This window comes from Rhinolophus hipposideros (assembly GCF_964194185.1).
Source record: "Rhinolophus hipposideros genome assembly, chromosome: 4".
NCBI classification, from domain to species: domain Eukaryota; kingdom Metazoa; phylum Chordata; class Mammalia; order Chiroptera; family Rhinolophidae; genus Rhinolophus; species Rhinolophus hipposideros.
In genome coordinates, this window is record NC_138050.1 from 106,838,242 (window position 1) to 106,855,799 (window position 17,558).

At 50.1% G+C, this 17,558-nt stretch overlaps 1 protein-coding gene across 2 annotated transcripts in view; it reads right to left on the reverse strand.

The window, feature by feature from the left end:
- The window catches only part of MYOM2 (myomesin 2), a 78,700-nt gene that overhangs the window by 25,736 nt on the left and 35,406 nt on the right, over positions 1 to 17,558 (reverse strand). For both annotated transcript variants that reach the window (XM_081046169.1, XM_081046170.1), the window contains exons 15-25: positions 16,082 to 16,265; positions 15,105 to 15,279; positions 13,473 to 13,594; positions 11,757 to 11,944; positions 9,960 to 10,086; positions 8,549 to 8,727; positions 7,114 to 7,228; positions 5,900 to 6,056; positions 5,703 to 5,809; positions 3,707 to 3,751; positions 3,140 to 3,276 (exon numbers count right to left, since the gene is read on the reverse strand). In XM_081046169.1, coding sequence (XP_080902295.1) covers positions 3,140 to 3,276; positions 3,707 to 3,751; positions 5,703 to 5,809; positions 5,900 to 6,056; positions 7,114 to 7,228; positions 8,549 to 8,727; positions 9,960 to 10,086; positions 11,757 to 11,944; positions 13,473 to 13,594; positions 15,105 to 15,279; positions 16,082 to 16,265 — 1,536 coding nt within the window. The remainder of the gene's footprint in view (positions 1 to 3,139; positions 3,277 to 3,706; positions 3,752 to 5,702; positions 5,810 to 5,899; positions 6,057 to 7,113; positions 7,229 to 8,548; positions 8,728 to 9,959; positions 10,087 to 11,756; positions 11,945 to 13,472; positions 13,595 to 15,104; positions 15,280 to 16,081; positions 16,266 to 17,558) is intronic.

A 17,558-nucleotide genomic window follows, 5' to 3' on the forward strand; every position in this document is an offset into this window, starting at 1 on the left:
ACGTGGACGTGCCACGTGCCCCCAGGGCCCCCATTGCTTCCATAATCCTACCATAACAAGAGAATGACAAAGCTTTTCTCCCTACAGGTAACTAAGAGCGGTCCATAAGTTTAGCCAGAAAAGCAGCATTCATTTTCTGGCAACCCTGTGTGTTTACTGTCACAATGCTCGCCTTTCCCTTTAAGGCTACGTTCACATTTTGGTTTTCCAAATGCCAGTGTCGCAAAAGAGCATTTCAAAGATGAGTATTAGCAAAAGGCGAGCTGTTCACTTCATCTCGCAGTTCACGCCCCTCGGCCTCCGTTGGACATCGTTTCTGAGTCCCTCTGCCTGACGCTGGCGGCCTCGGTCTTCTCGCCTCTTTCGTTTTGTCCCTACACATCCGAGACCACAAGCACTGTTTCCTCCCTCAGTTGCCGCCTGTATTGCACGGCCCGCACTGGGCATGGACGGGGGTGTGCCTGACTGCTGCCCACCCCCTTGGTCCTTGCAGGCCCACTCAGGAGCCCACGGCCCTAGGACTCTCTCCTACTCCTGCAGCCTCTCCAGATTCAGCTTCCTCTGAATCAGACAGTGTTCACTGGACTGTTTCACACCCTCTCAGCCCCGTTTCTTCTGTTATTCTCTCCTGAAGCTGCATTTCCTCATCTCTAACAGCCTCCAGGAGGGCGCGTTTATGTCTCCTTTCTCCATTCCTGCTGTTTGGTTAGCTGTGACACAGAATCAAAATGATTTGCAGAATAAATACCACCATCCACCGGAAAAAGGAAGGTGACGAGCCGAGATGTTGTGGGTCCATTTAATCAAATGTGACTTTCAGGTTTTATTAAGTGAATACAGCCCAACCCATGCCCCCGGCCAAGGCTTCCAGCAAACATAAAAAATCACCGTCACAACTAGAAATTCTAATATGATTTCAAACATGTAAAACACACATATGTGCTTACATAAGATCATCTAGATTTGTTTCTAAATGGGAAGCCAAAACAGGACATCAGTGTATAAAGTGGTAGAGAGAGATGGAAATAAATGAGACAGCATGACCTCAGACTGCTTCTTGCGAGAGAGCACGCACTTTCAGAAACACTCATTACAGGATGTGGTGACACTCTGTCACCTCCCTGGGGACTTGAGCCCTTCTCGGGGGACTACAGACGGGAAAGGGTGTGACAGCTGCCATGGATGTAGCTTGCCACGGTCCTTGAGCTTCCTTAGAGCTTTGAGTGTTTACTTCTGAATACAGATAGCAAATTCCAAGCTGATCAGCCAAATGCACTGTCTCATTTTGTATGACATTCTGCTCACGTCAAACCCTGTTTGCAGAGAACCGGAGGAGCTTACTCTAATTGGGTCTGAGAAGGAGAAAGGTACGACCGACGATGGAGACTGGAGTCTTCACCATCCAGCAGCCTTTGCACCTTCTCAGGAGCCTCTCTGCAGCATCTGGGCAGGTTTCAGAAACTAATGAGGCTTCTTACTAGTGCCGTGATGCAGCCAAAGAAAGTCCAGTGGCTCTGCGGGTGCCGTAAATACAGGCTTTTATATGACTTTCACAAAACAGCATCAATCTTCACACGGAAAAGTCCCCAGAAGATGGCGAATTAAAGAAGTGAAAGGGTACAGGCCGAGAGACTAGCCAGGTAGCAATGAGAAGCCCTCCACAGCAGGTAGAAAACGTTAATCAAAAGATGTGCAAATAAAGTGCAAGTACACGCGTTCCATTTCGTTTCCTAGAATGCTCTCTGCTTGACAAAATTCCCACACTTGCCTGGATCACGCAGTGCCTCCCAGAGATAATACCCACTGTCGGCCTTTCTGGGGCCAGGAAAAAATGACATGCTTTCTACTCATTAGCCAAGCTCCCAATTTGCACAATTTCCGAAGTGTGGCATTATTCTCATGGGAAAGACTGCCTGAATACGAAAAATGACATGATCTCTGTCCATGCAAGATTCCTGCCTGATAGACGTTTGTCTAACCAACTAAACTCTACCAAATGCCCATCAGACACTGAGGCCGGGCCAGACATGAGGAGTCCAGCTTAGAGAAAGGGTCAGTGCTGCCGCATGGCCCGAGTGGTTCCGACACTTTAACATTCTATTAATATTTGTGCAGTGGACAAATGAATGAGGCATTCAGGACTTAGTGGGACAGCTACCGTGTTTCCCCCAAAATAAGACCTAGCTGCACAATCAGCTGTAATGAGTCTTTCGGAGCAAAAATTAATGTGAGACTTGGTATATTATACTTGGTCTTATAATAAAATAAGACTGGGTCTTATATTAATTTTTGCTCTGAAAGACGCATTAGAGCTGATTGTCCTGCTAGGTCTTATTTCTGAAGAAACACGGTACATACACCAACGACACCACGCATTGGGCATCATAAAAGAGAGCAGAGGAGGTAAAGATGGTGGGATGTGAGACCCCAAGCTCAAAACCGAACAATAAAGCTTCTGTCAAATGCTTGTCCGCTGACTGGGCCGCAGGAGTGGAGTTATCAGAGGAGAGGAAGTAGATGGAAATCCAGCCAGTGTCCCAAAGCCAAAGCAGGAATGCTGCAGTAACTGTAAGACTCATCCTACACAATTAAAAGGAGAACCCGGACAGTGTTTGAATCCTAGCAAATTACGTATTTTTGGCAGTTCTGTGGCTCTCTGTCCAGCTGTGCCAGGAGAGCCGGGAAACCTAGCGAAGAAGCAGACACCGGCTTCCCAGCTGACCTCCTCAACAGAAACTCCGGTGAGAGGCACTGCTCCCAGCAGAACAAAACCAGACGCCGTAGCAGCCACAACCAAGGATAAATGACCTGGTCCCTCAAGCTTGTCCTCCCCCGCTCTCCAACATCACCCGAACCTTTTCATAAAACCAAGCTCAACGTCTCTAAAACATAGTGTGCCGTTTTTTAATTCCAACAGGCTTTGATTTAAAAGACACCTGATTCCTTATCTAACCCAGACGAAATCTCTGAACGTGCAAGAATCAACCACCTCCCAGGCCGCTTGGCAACCTCCTACACCCCAAGGTTTGCGGCTCACAAGGGGACAGAAACACACAGAACAGTGACCAGGGAAGTGACCTACCTGAGGGGTGCCCCCCCCCCCGCCCCCGCAGAGCCAGGCTCCACCCACAGGACTCACCTCACTGTCCGACACCTCCCGGTCATTGATGACAAATCGGTAGCTGGCGTCGGGGGACAACTGCTCGGCCTGCAGCCAGAAGCGAACCTGGCCCTTATCAAAAATCTCGTAAGCCAATTCTGATTTCAGAGGAATTGCTACGGGAAGAAAGGAAAGCGCACGTCAGTCATGCACGAGCCCTGATGGGAGCGAATGGGTGCACGTCGTAGGAGAACATCCACCCCAGTTATTCAAGTTTCTGAGAATGTGAAACCCGTGCGGCCCCCGTGTGCCTGCGCAGTGGCGCTTTGCCGCCGGGCCAGGGGCTGCCGTCGGAGATGTCGCAGCCGAGGGTCCCCTCTGGTCGACGTGGGTGAGGGACGGCCACTCTGCCCCCAAGTTCGACACGCGCTCCACGCGATGTTAGTGTCTACAAGTTACGTCTACGCCAGTGTCTGTTTTAAGTGAAGAGGTGACCAGGCTGCACCCCGAGGCCGCCCTTCCCCACGGGCTCCCACAGCGCGCCCCACGGACGTGAGCGCGCCCCACCCCGCGGGCAATCGCGCTGAGGGCCCCAGGCTTACGTACTGGGATTTCTGATTTCATTGCTCAGGGCCGTCAGACGTTCAAGCTCTGAAATTAAGAGAAATACGGTCCTTGGTTTGGGGCCTGGACGCCGGATCGGCGCACAGCTGCAAGGCTAACAATTGCAGAGGTTGAATCACCAAGGTCTCACCGAGGCGGCGAAAGAAATCTGAACTAGAAGTGAACGAACACGGGGTAACTTTAACCTTTGAATACTCTCTTCCATGAGTTAGGAACTTAGCTGCGACTGAGATCCTCACACGTAAACAACCCACTTACTCAAGGGCCAGCTCAGGGCGCCTCGGGGCAGGGGTCTGGGGGAGCAGGGGTTGGAAGAGAAAACCCAGCAGATCTGTTTCCAGAGCCTCTCATTTCTGAAATTGATCTGGCTGAGCGAGAAAGTGCGGTGGTCGGATTTTCCTCCCCTTGCAAGATGTCTTTCAACACATCTCAGCCCCCCAGAATTTCACCATGTGTAATGTCTTTCCTTGCCCTTCCTCCTTCCCCTTCTTCCTCCCTCCTCCCTCCCTCCCTCCCTTCTTAAACTTAGAATTTAGAAATGAGATCGTGGTCACAAGGTAGGAACACATTTGTTTGAAATGAAAAAAGAAGGGAGACTTTTCCTGATCAAAAGCCAACTCCATCTGGATGACAGGTTTGACAGTGAGCAGGAACTCTCCCAATTGGGTCATATGATAGGAATTTCCACAAACCAAATGAGCTAAATCTGCAGTTCCGAGGTTTTGCCTAAAATATATTCATATTTAAAGTCCACATACAACATAAAATATGTGAGAATGTTCATCCTTTGCAACTACTTAAAATTAATGTCAAAATATCACCTGTCGCCTTTAAAAAGGTACAGAGGAGTGCATCACATTTCAGAATTCTTTAAGGATGTTTCATGTGTAGAAAACTGAAGCCCGCTGAGTAAGGATCAGAAGAGGCAGCTGGGAAAGCCCGTGAGTGGATTCCGGCCCATCTGTGCCCCCCCAGAAAGCACAGCGTAGACCCCCATGCTCACCTCCTGCTGTCTCGCTAAGTTTACACAAGCTGACTGGACTTGACCCAACACCTGAGCCTCAGCTGCCGGTGCCTGAAGCCATCGGAAGCCTGCCTCCCACCTTGGATACCCTGGACATCTGCCTCTCCTGCCTGCAGCCCCTGCCACCAGCGGGTGCCGGGTTTCCTCACCACACCCTTAGCTCCACACCAGGAAGATGCCATCTGATAGCGATGGTTTGCATCCCAGAAAATGGCACATTTCAGCAGGGGACTCAGAGGCTCTGAAGCTTTTAAAGATCCAACAATGGGAGGTTTGAGGATCCTGTCCAGTGCTACACAGTTCACTCCACCTCACTGACTGTTCACTAAAAACTCTCTCTACAGGCTCACCCTGACCTGCAAGAAGTGTAGATTAGGGCTGGAGCAAGGAAATACAAACCCAGGCAGTAAACCAATCCACCGCTGACATCCGAGCCAACCTACTAGAAATGACTGCTTTTCCCCAGGTCACAGCAAACAGACTTGTCACTTCTCTCTGCTGTCTTCTCTTTGCAAGAGAGTGAGAGGTTTTGACTATGCCAACTAAATACTATTTCACATGCATAAGTATATGTAGACTTGTTTTATCATCCCAATTATTCAACATTGGGAGGAAAGAGAGGATCTTCCAAATTACATCTCATTAACTTTATGGATTTATTTGCTAATATGTTACTTCCTACTTGCCAAACTACTGAAATGTAACTAAACCTCAACTTTGAATGCACTCCATAAGCAGTATGTCCTGGACCGGAGTTATTTGATGGATAGAAAATGAACTCTAGTGTTTGTTTAATTTCTAAAGTAATTTTTGGCTTATATAAATAGTCCCCATGCCCAGTCTCCCACAAAAGTACACACTTTTTCTAAGGAAGTAAGTCTTTTCTGTGTTAGTGTCAATCTTTGAAAGTGTTATAAAACCCAACAAGGCCAGCCTATGTCATACAGAGATTACCTTTTTCATCCATGACAAAACTGGAGGACACTCCATCCGTGTCACTGACAGACACAGAGTAAGTCCCCAAATCCACTTGGTCCGGATTCTTAAAGTACAGCTTGGAGCTGAAGGGAAGGAGACCAGGGGATATTAATTACTCATGTTTGGAGGCATTTCTAAGAGGTTACAATCGCCAACTTCCGAGTGTGACTTACTGGTCCCCCTCAGTTTTGATGTGAAACCTCTCATCGTCCGCAATGTCCTCGTAGGATTTACACCACGTGAACTGGGAGGCGTCAGTCATTTCCGGGCAGTCAAAACTCAGGTAGATATTGCCCTCCTCATCCACTCCTGCACTGACTTCCTTCGTGCCTGCAGAGCAAGGGCCCCAGCTGAACACGTGCGCACTTAGGGACACGGTGTCCTGTGGGCTCTTCTTTTGGAGAGGGGGTGGCACAGGGCGAGCCCAGCTTACGTCAAGTACCAGCGTCCACTCACTGTCCATCCAGGACGTTGGGGAGGAGAATGGGGCAGGGGCTGGACCACTGGCACAGTAGGCGGGTGGCAGAGTGGTTTACGTTTGGTTTTAAGTAATCGCGTTTCTACTTCCTTTTCTGTACCCAGGACCGTCAGGGAAAACCTTTGGGGGCTGCCAATCCTGGCCATAAAGACCCTTTTTCTGTCTGAGCTCTCACCCCCCTCACTGCTCTGGGGGCCCCAGGCAGCCTGACTCTCACCGATGAGCCCCTCCTTCCCCACTGTTTCCTCTGGGGGGGGGGGTTGTAACTTTTCCACCAAGGTGGACACAGGGCCCAAGCCAGGCCAGTGAGAAGCCACCCCTCAGGACTCAGGAATTGGAGGAGACACCTCCACCTCACCAGGGGGTACACCTAAGGCCGAGCACATACTGACGCGTGGTTCCCAAGAGGGTGGAGACGCACAGAGAGCCAGAGGCAGAATAAAACGCAGCAAATACCCAGAGGGAGGAGAAACAGGAAGCACGCCTGCTTCGGCCGCCTGAGTGGTCACCTTCTGCGACTCAGCTAACTCCTCCCCAGGAACCCAGTGAGCGGACCTCCACCCTCAGAGGTGCGTCCCTGTCAAGGTCAACAGGACTTTCCCTCCTTGTAACCAAGAAAATTACCAACGTTGTAACTTCCTGATCAAAATTCAGCAGTGACCTAGACCACCGCCACCTCTGAATGCTGCCTATGCTCCCAATGCAGGTCCTGTGGACCACACTGACCTAAGGTGCCTCTCCTGCCCGGCCTGGCAGAGCCCCACGGCCGTGAGTACCTGCTCCGTTTCATTTGCCCATCCAGCTCCTTTAAAAGCCGGACAGGACACCACCCAGCCAGCCCTTTGCCCCTCCATCCACGCACACCCGTAACACAGGGAGCCCTCCTTCCACTCTCAGGCGACAGCTCACCTGGCCTGGCCTCCACGAGCACTGGCTCAGACGTGTCCGAGGGTGTCCCCACGCCGCTGGCGTTCACCGCCCGCACTCGGAAGACATAGGTTTTGCCTTGGTGTAGGTCACACACCTTGAAAGACAGAGGAAACATCACGTGAATAGGTAAACAAAGGTGACTTCGCTGCTTTCACATTTTATAATGAATACACTTTCTTTTTAAAAGTGACGTATTCTCTAGTTGGGCTTATTCTGCATTGTGAGGTAGAAAAGCAGTGGGGAGAAGAGATCAACTTCACAATCTGACTTTGCAGGAATAAACAGGTCTGCTACAATTTTGATATTTTCTTTTTTGCATATTTTAAAGCAGAATTAAATTCATATCATCTACTTTGTAATCTGATGTTCATATTTAACATAAACCTATGGCACTAAATACTATTTTAGATGTGGGTTTTTTGTTTGCTTGTTTGTTTGTTTTTAATAAGGAGGGCACAGCTCACAGTGGCCCATGAGGGGAATGAACAGGCAACCTTGGTGCTACCAGCACCAGGCTCCAACCAACTGAGCTAACCGGCCGCCCCCTTAGGTGTGATTTTTAACTGTGCAACATATCCCATCATTTGGACACATCAGTCTCTTCTTATCCCTATGTAGATTGTGCATTGTAATCTGCATTGATAACCATGAATAAAACAAACATACGTTAGGTAAGTCCCTAACTAATTTGTTCACGAGATTCTTAGAAGCTGATTTGTTCATTCAAAAGTAACGATCTTGTTGCATGTTGTCAATTGTCTTCCAGAAGGCACTGCCCATTTCCCCCGTCACTGTGTATGTGTGTGCCCAGCTCAGACGTGGCCTTTCTCTGAGGGTGGGTGCATGCGTGTCACCTCTCTGTCTAAATCACATCACAGAGCCCACAACCGAAAGAAGGACGTGTCTGGATGAGGGCAGCTGGGCCGTGAGCCATGGAGAGGGGCCCACAGGACTCAGCACCGGTGTCACAGCCGACACCAGTGACGGCGAGCTGTATTTCCGAAATAGAAATGTGTAGAGAAAGAGAGGATAGAGCAGTTCAGCCCCATAACTGTGCCCGATGCAGTACGAGTGCGTGTGTGTACATACGTGTGTGCGTACATACGTGTGTTAGCAGACAGACTTCGCTCAGCAGCCACATGACTGACGGAGTTAAATGAGGGGCCGGACGTGGAAAGGCATGGACAGCACTAGTCGCCCCCACGGAGCACACAGGGCGGCCTGTGCACACGCCTGCGTGCCCCTGAGGGATCGTGCTCTGTGGGCAGGACAGGCAGGGCCACCGGGTTCCCACAGCTGCAGCTCTGTGGGGACCACACACGGGCCGCTGCCCCCCTGCTGGAACCTCCACCCCAGGTGCTCTGAGCTGCCGGCTCTCGGGGCCAGAACAGCTGCTCGCAAAGGCAATGCTCACCTTTAAGTAACGGTTCGCAGTCGCCCCCTCGTTGACTGTGACCCACTCTTCGGCCTCTCCTTCCTTGTAGTCCACAAAATACCCGGAAACGGGGCTGCTGCCGGAGTACACCGGGGCTTTCCACAGCAGAACGAGCGACGTGTCCCTGACCTCACAGAATGTCAAGTCGTAGGCAGGACCTGAGACATGGGGACACGCAGGTACCGCCAACGCCGCGGTCACAGCCCCGTGGACACGAGGCTGCCAAGCGCACACCCCACACCACGGACGCCACTGCTGCTCATTACAGTTGTGGGTGTCCCCCCCCGGGAGTGTGAGTCGGGCTGATGTTCCTGCAGCCCCATCGATGGGGCACCTAGGTGACCGAGGGAACTCTGGGAATGGTCCTGAGTCCACACGGCTGGCCCCAACCAGCAGGTGCGTGTACGAGAGACAAGTAAGGGCACTCATGTCACCCGCCCCCGGGACCGACCACCTGCCGGCTAAGGGGACACCGGGGCCTCTGCCACGTCACCCTCAGTTCTCGCCCTGCCAGCACCTAAAGCTACTCCCCAGGGGTGCTGAGTCTGGGTGCAGGCACATCGAGCACACGGGAAAGGAGGGCGGCCCCGTCTGAGGGGCCTCGCACCGCGTCTGTGCGAGTGGCTAGGCCACTTCGTGTTAAGCCCTCAGAAAGGTTCTGGAACCCGTAACAGCTTGTTCTTCCATTGGCTTTTCTAAGGGGCAAAATTAATTTCATTAAAACAAATACCAAAACAAAAAGGAAAAACAATATAATCAAAAATAGTCTGAATTTTTTAGCTTTTTCACCTTTGATCTTTAGGTTTTCATCATTTTCTTTTTCTAAAACATGAGCATATGACCCACTGCATTCAGGCTTTTGACGGACTGAACGCAAAGGGCGTGGCCCAGGACAAGCATCTGCGACGAGAGCTTTAAAACGTGGCTTTGATGCAGGGTTGCAACAACTGCGTATTTTAGAACTGGGGCTGCACGAGGCCCAAATGCTCTGAGAAGGGGACTGTGGGACTCCTGAGGTCACACTCCATGTCAGCCTGGAGCCAGCATGTGCCCCCTCCTGCCCCGGCCACACAGCCCCAGGCCAGGCTCCAGTTGTCCTTCCACGCGCTTCTCCCTTGCTGCACACTTGACTGCTAACCAGTCTGTGCCTGTCACCAGCTAACCTGTCCGTACCCCCAGACTACAGCACTGGGTCACCCCAACTCACAGCTATGCCCATGCCTGGCACAGTGGGAGTGGCGCCATGAGACGTGTACCGTGATCGAACCCTGCTCGCTGCAGACTGGTGGCCTACTGCAGACTTGGGGCTGGCACCAGGGAAAGCCACTTCTGGGCTCGGCCATGTGCCAGGTGCGTGCGTGGGAGTGTGTCCAGGACACGGGCCTCTTACCAGGTTCTGGTGCCGTCCAGGCCTCACACTTGAAGAGCTCGCTGGCGTCGGACGGCTGCCCAACCCCCGCCAGGTTGGTGGCAGCAATTCTGAATTCATACAGCGAGCCTTCTGTCAAGCCATCCACCTATTTAGATTGTGTTTAAATTGGTACATGAAATAAAAGCGGTGTGACAACCACAGGGGCAGAGGTGCCTTTGGGACTGATCCATGGAATGACCCTGAGGGGACGTCGTCTGAGGACGGTGCTGCACTCACCGTGTCACAGCCACTCCTGGGCACCTACACCCTGCCCCTCTCTATGGAAGCTCCTACAGGGGTGCCGTGGTGGCACCCTTTGGGCAGACAGGGAAACTGAGGCTCGGAGAGATAAAAGTCACAAAGAGGAAGAGGGAGAGCAGAGGTGAGCCCACACTCCCCAGCAGACACCTGCCCTTCGGATGCCATCAGAGTGGAGACAGACGCCTCCTTGCTGGGATGAGGCCAGGTGTGTGACACTGGGCTGTCACCTGCTCCCAGCACAGGGGCTAGAGGTCCCTTAGGGGACCTCTACAGGCCTCTACAAGGCCGCTCGGCAGCCACGGTAGGCTCTGCTCTTCCTGGTGGTACCCCAAAGGACCAGGGAGCTTTCACCAGAACCACCAGCCCCGCCTGCTGGCATGGCTGGGACAAACCTAACATCTAGAGACACTGCGTCTGAAGACAGCACCTGACAGCCATGTGTGAGAAGCCAAGGTCCTTTCTGCCCCACGGACGGGCTCCGCCTCCTCCTGGAGGAACTGCTCCCAGAAAGGATGGAGGAGCTTGTGTAAACTATACGAAAGACTCAGATGCTACATCCTGATGATACGTGATAAAGCAGAAACTTGTATAACAGACCTTAGACCAGGGGCGTCCAAACTTTTTTCAACGGTTTTCACCAAGGGCCATATGCAGTAAAATACACAAACAGCCGGTCCACTCACTCGAGGTGAAGTACGTATTGCCTACCTGGTTTATTTAAGTAAACTAAATATATTTTTGGAATTTGCCGCAGGCCAATTAACAATGGATCATGGGCCTCAGTTGGCCCGCGGGCCGCAGTTTGGACACCCCTGCCTTAGACCTTCAAGGACTCCCCCAAAACTAAACCCTCACTTCACAGCGTTTGTGACTCTTGTGGAACAGACTTGTCATGCCCTGTGGTGACTGTGTGGCCCAGCATTTCCTACAGCAGGAAGGAGGGGGGGGACCCTGGGAGGAAACCCTCGCCTCATATTGTTCAGAAGCCTGCTGCCGGCTCAGGGTTTGTGTCTGAGTTGATTCCAGATCTTTCTGACTTCAAACTGACATTCTTCCTACTCTCTCCTCCTGGACATCATGTGTATTTTGACAACTGACTTACTCATGGGGTCGGGGGGAACACAGCATTTCTTAGGAAAGTGATTACAGGCAAGACCGTTCTAAACGCTTGCTGAGCAGAGCCCGTGCCCGCTCTGCACACAGGACGAAAACGCCCTGCCTGCCAGGGGCTCGCGGCTTCACAGAAGGACACTGTGAGGGGCCCTGGAGGCCGGGCGCTGGCCACAGCCACATGACTAACGGGCAAACCTCTCACTCACGCAGCTCTCCTGCTGGGCACTGCTGGTCAGGTCCTGCCAGCGCGAGGACTCCGTGATCTCATGAGGCTGTGAATTTTTTTATCCATTTTTGTTTCTGGATCACATTACCTAATGCCACTGACCCCCAAAACACTGAATGAAGGACTCTGCCCACAAGTGCAACCTCCCAGGAAGATAAGGAATCAGCCCGACGTACCATGAGGATCCTCTCTGTGACAGGAGAGGAGTTGACTTCGTGCCAGTTCTTATGATGAGCCTCACGCTTGTCCACGAAGTACCCAAGGATGGGCGCGCCTCCGCTGAACTTGGGCACCTTCCAGCCAAGGGTCATGGACTGGCCATCACAGTGCAGGAGCGTCAGCCCGTAAGGGGGCGAGGGGACGGCTGCAAGGAAGCACAGCGGGAGGGACCGCAGCTCAGCTGGGCTCCTATGTTGTCCCACCAGGCGGCTGTGGGGTGCCAACCAGAGGTGGCCCTGGGCACTGGGCCCTCTCCTCCTTTCTTGGCCTACCTTTACCCATCATTGTTTTTTATGCCTTTTTTAAAAGAATATAAAAAAATTCTCTATGTATTTATGGCTATTTCTAAATACATCTCCCAGTGTTTCGATAATACCAGGACAAAGGATTATTTCAAACTGGCCTGAACATTTGCAATCACAGGTTCCCCCCGCTCCCCTGAAGAAAACCTTGAGAGGTTTCTCTCCCTGGCATTCAGGAAGAACACGGCCGTTGTCTCCACGGCCGTGAGGACGACACTATCCAGGCCAGTAAGTCTTCATTTTCTACGTTTACAGAAACTGCAGCTTAAGTCCGGTGACTGTGACGTCACACTTCCCTTCTGGACAGCAGGTGTGGAATGGGCCATCTTTTCATAACACGCTGAAGAGGCTACCTCTCCGCTTTCTCCGGACTCTGAGTCCAGGCAGCCTCTGGTACCTGACATACAGGTGAGCTGCCCACAAGCTCTTCTTATTATAGAACCAAAACTTAAAGGATTGGTTTTCACCTCATAGGAATAACTTAAACAGGTACATGGCAATGTTGGAACGTTTCCCCTGAGAAAAACAGGAGATGAATGACCTTAAAATTTTTTTAATTGATTTGTTTGCTACCTTGCCCACCTAAGTATTATCAGATTTGACCTTCCTTGGACATCTTAGAAACATTGTTGTTAGAAGAGAAATCTTATTTGCAGAAAATATTTTTATAATTTAGTTGGAGACAGAAATAAAGAACAAAACATTTCTCTCGGAAGTGAAAAGGCAACACTGTGATGCAAAACGTGTAATATTTGATACTCCTGTTTCACAACATTCCTGAACCTGCTTCAGCTGCACGGTGGGTGTCATGTGACATCAGCAGTGTGACAAGTACAAGACAATAGCTTCACGGATCAATGTTTCTAGGGCCCATCACTGCAATTTAAGACCTGAATTGTTCAGTTTGATCAAAATAATAAGGTTTAAAGATCATTATGTATGAATAAGTTACATAAACATTTAAAATTCTCAGGAAGGAGTTATTAAAGATCCTTGCACTAAGAATAGCAAAAAAGGCCACAGATGTTGTTTGATTCTAACATCTATTTTGAAAAGAGAAATCCATACCCTACAGCATGCATTGTAATGTAGGTACATGGGCTTGGAAACAAATGTGACCTCCAATAATATTTTCCCTGTATAATTTACATTTCATGAGCTTGTCGCTATGTCTCCCTGTCACACTGGCATTTCTGACATGAGTGGCCAGGTGATGAGAAGCTCCCACAGAACTGTGTGTTCTCTGTTAGACAGTTTTCACCCACGTGTTTTCCTCTGGTAACATTCCAGCTGGCATCGTAAATGCTTCTTCGTGCAGAAATGAAGACGTGCTGGGGAGCAAAACGGGAGCAGAGCAGCAGAATTACTCACTGAGGGCGGCCTGGACCTTGATGACGTCGGACTCCTGGGAGTTCTCACTCGTCCCCACAGCATTGACGGCCTTGACCCGGAAGATGTACTGCTCACCCGTGGTCAGTCCATGCACGACGAACCTGGGGAGACACGAGCGGGCCTGGCTCCAGGCACCGCCAGCTTTCCTCCTCCCGCAGACAGAGCACCTGGAACACCCTACAGGCATGTTTCCCTGGGACTCGAAGGAAGCTGACTTGTGTGTGTGCTTTCCATATGCATCACATACGTCCATTTTCATTTTATTATCTCATTAATTCGAATCAACATGCAGCGTCAAAAAGTAAGGCCATAACCCCAGTTCTAGCAGGAGCTGAAGCAACAGCTCTGAGGGCACAGCCAGCGAAGCCCTCGCTGATCCCAAGGGGCCTCACTCAGGGTCACAGTCGCCTACTCTGTGCCTGCCCTTCATTTCCACAGGGAACGTGGAAATGGGTCACAGGTCCACTGTAAAACGGTGCTGAACTCCTCACCTGAAAGAATCCCACGTATGGAAAACAGTGGGAAGTCATTACACTGTAGGGGCCACAGGTTAGACAGGAAAGCCAGGCTCGGCTTAAAGAGCAGCTCTGACAACAGGTGTTGTGTCAGCTCAACCTGTGTGAGACTCTGTCCCCTGCCCGAGGTATGGTGACAGCAGCCACCTCACAGCACTGTTACAAGCACCCAGTGGGAAAGCATGCAAATCAGTCAGCACGCATGCCTCGCACGTGGAAAGTGCTCGGTAAATGTGAGCAAGTACTGTCTGTCGTCCAAGGTGTGCAAACACTTTGTCCATTCACAGAATTCCTGCACTACGGTAATACTTTCAGTGTTCTGTCCTGGGAGATCTTTCTGCATTTGCCGGCCATGGACGGTGAACACCACCTAACCGCTATGCTCCTCAATTACATCGCTTCTTTGTCTAGCCACAGCTTTTTCCAACTATTTAAAAAAGAAGAAAGTTTGGAAAGGAATGATGGCTGAGCCATAACGGATAGCCCACCGTAGCAGTGATCCGACGGCTGCCTCTATGTTCCTGAAAAGCGTGTCGTGGAGAAAAGCCTAATAAACCTAGACAACACTGCACGCTCAGCACGCAGCAAGGGCAAATCGATGCCAGAAGCTGACACTCATTCTTCACCAGGAGCCCACCCATCCCTGCACTGGAGGAGCAAGTCCCCCTGGCTTTGTCCCCGTCGGTGGCCCATGAGGAGGGCTGTCAGTTCTGCGAAATTGTAAAGGTTCAGAAAATCTACACAGAAAAATCAAACCCCTGTCACATCACAGTTGCTGTCCTAACTCTCCGTTCAAAGGAAAATCTTAAATGCTAATTAGGGTAGAAGAGCAACTTCTAGAACGCCTTTTTTGTCAGCAGAAAACCACTTCAGGTAAGTCGTGGTAACCAGCTCACCACCGTTAACCCCCTACGTCCCTGTGTGCGAATAAGAGAACAGACGCAGTGTGTGCACGCTTCTCGGACGCGCTTCTACCATGGTTTCTGCTGCTCTCACTGCCATGTGCTTTCTGTGTGGCTTTGGCTTTCTGTACGTTTTTCCCAGCCAGCGATTTAGGACCCAGAAGGTGGGGAGAGGGGCTCGGGGCAGGCAGCACCTGTTGTAGCCGATGGGCTTGTGGTTGCAGGGCTCCCAGACATTGGACCCTGCCACACAGCAGTCCACGTAGTAGCCCAGCAGGTCCTGTTCGTGCTTCGGCCTGTCCCACTGCACCACCACCGACGACTTGGTGTTCCGCGACATGAGGACCCGGCCGGGAGCAGACGGAGTGACTTTGCAGGGAGACACGATGGGAGTGCGTCAGTGGGTTCAGAGTTTGGGCAGACACACCAGACACCTTCAGGCCCGTTTGTCCCCAGGAAGTGGCAACCCAGGTTTGGACCTTTAGATGGAATATGGACAAAGAGGACGGGACGGGCATACGAGGGGTGGGCCAACAAGCAGAGGGACTCAAGGGTGCTCACCCATCTTCTCTGCCCTCCCAAGGCCCCCCCTGACCCCAAACAGAAGGAGGTACAACCACACCTCCCGCCCCTCCACCAGGATCATTAAGAAAGAGGTGTGGCGACACACACGCTTTGGCCAACTGGGTAGTAGTTTTGGGGAATGGAAAAATACCAACTGAAAGAAAGTAAGACACATTTCCATCAGATTCACTGGACTCTGAAAGGGGACTCAAGTTCAAACCATGAGTTGACCATAGACTTTCTCACCTAGTGTAATCCAGAATTTCTACAATTAGCATTTGACATCTTCAAAGGGGGAAGTTCAACCATGCAGGTAAAAAACTCGAGTGCACTTGGGGTTGAGAGTTTTTAAAACGTGGCCATTAATAAAGTGCCTAAAAAATACTTCTAACCCATTTATCAGTTTCATAAGAAGAAGGTGGAACTTTGAAGAAATGTTGAGAACTGGGCAAGGCATGGCAGAGAGACCTTCGTCTCTTGTAAGGGAGGCACCTTGTGGTGGTGTCTCGGATGTGGGTGATGCCTTCGTCAACACATGGTAATGCTTATCTGACATCACCTTACTCAGGGCCCGTCCTAAACTTCGGCCAATCACTGTACCACTCACCAGTGGCGTCCTGAGCCTGAATGGGGGGAGTGATTTCTGATGGGTCACTCAGGCCGTGCTTATTTGCAGATAAAACTCGGAACACATATGGTTTCCCGTCAGCAAGGTCAAAGACAGCATATCGAGGGGACCTCACGGCCAGCTGGGCATTGACCCGTTGCCAGCTGCCACTCCCGACCATGGACTGCAAAGACAAACAGGACTTATGAAAGAGAGCCAAGGGTTCCCCAAAATCAAGTTAAAGGGAATATTCCATTTGAGCTAACCAAATTATATTTTAGGGATGTCATCCTGTACGCCACACACTGGACCAGCAGTAAGTCTTTCCTGAATTGTATGAAAAGGGGAGGCAATGTAGAGAAGTAGGTAAGAAATTACCTCAAGTTGGAAATACTTACCAATAAAATTTTCACCTGACATGGAATGATTAAACCATAGAAAACTTAAGGGAATCAATACATAGGTTATACTTTTAGTAAAATGGAATGAACTGTAAGTAGTTAAAGAAAATTTAAGAATATATTTGTAAAATGCCATCATAACTCAACTGTTCACATTTTGGTTTTAAATTGTTACTATTTTGCAGCTAATTATAGTGATAATAATGTAACAGCAATCTAAATAATTAACAATGGGGTAAGATACAACATTGTGATACATTCATACTAAAATGTAAACTTTCATGTTGTTGTATAAATATCTTTAAATAGGATGAGAAGAATTGTATCATTCTGTTAAATGTAATAAAGAATGCCAATCATGTCTATGATATATCAAGTATATAAAAACCTGTAGAGGAAAAGACTATAAATATATATACCATTTGTCAATAGTGACTATTTTATGTGAAGGAATTGTTGGTGCTTTTGATTTTACTTTATATGATGTCTCTGTATTTTCCAAATGTTCTGTACTGCATGTTGAATTTTTATTGTTCATAATTACTTTTAAAGTTACAATTACAAGTTTAATTTTTTTTCCTACAGAGAAAAACCCCTTTTTCAAAGAAATCCTGAGGTCGTCAAGGTTGGGTGCACGTGGACCAGCTGGAGGCTGCCAGAAGACTGGGAAAGCAATCTGAGTAACACCCCAGGCTTCCGGAAATTAAGATCATGTTCAAAGGACAGGTTTTCTCTCATTTTAGCAAAAGTGAGGTCACTTTCTTGGAGTAGGCACAGGTGTCCATGGTAAGAGGCCCCCACATGCCTGCATACGTTCTCCATTGGGATGGGGGTGACACTTAGCTGGGTGATCAGAGAGAAGGACCCTCGTGTTAGAGGAGGGAGAAAGTAGGGGGGAAACCTGCAAGGGACTTTCTTCCAAGCTTCCAGAAGCCCAAGAAAAACTGGGAGCCTACATCCCTAGCAGCTCATGGTTGAGGCAGGGGCTAGAGGAGGGTGTGCAACCCAGCACCTCCCAGGGAGTCACCCAGGGCACATTCTGGGCCTCTGAGAACACACAGGGCTCCGCAGCCTTC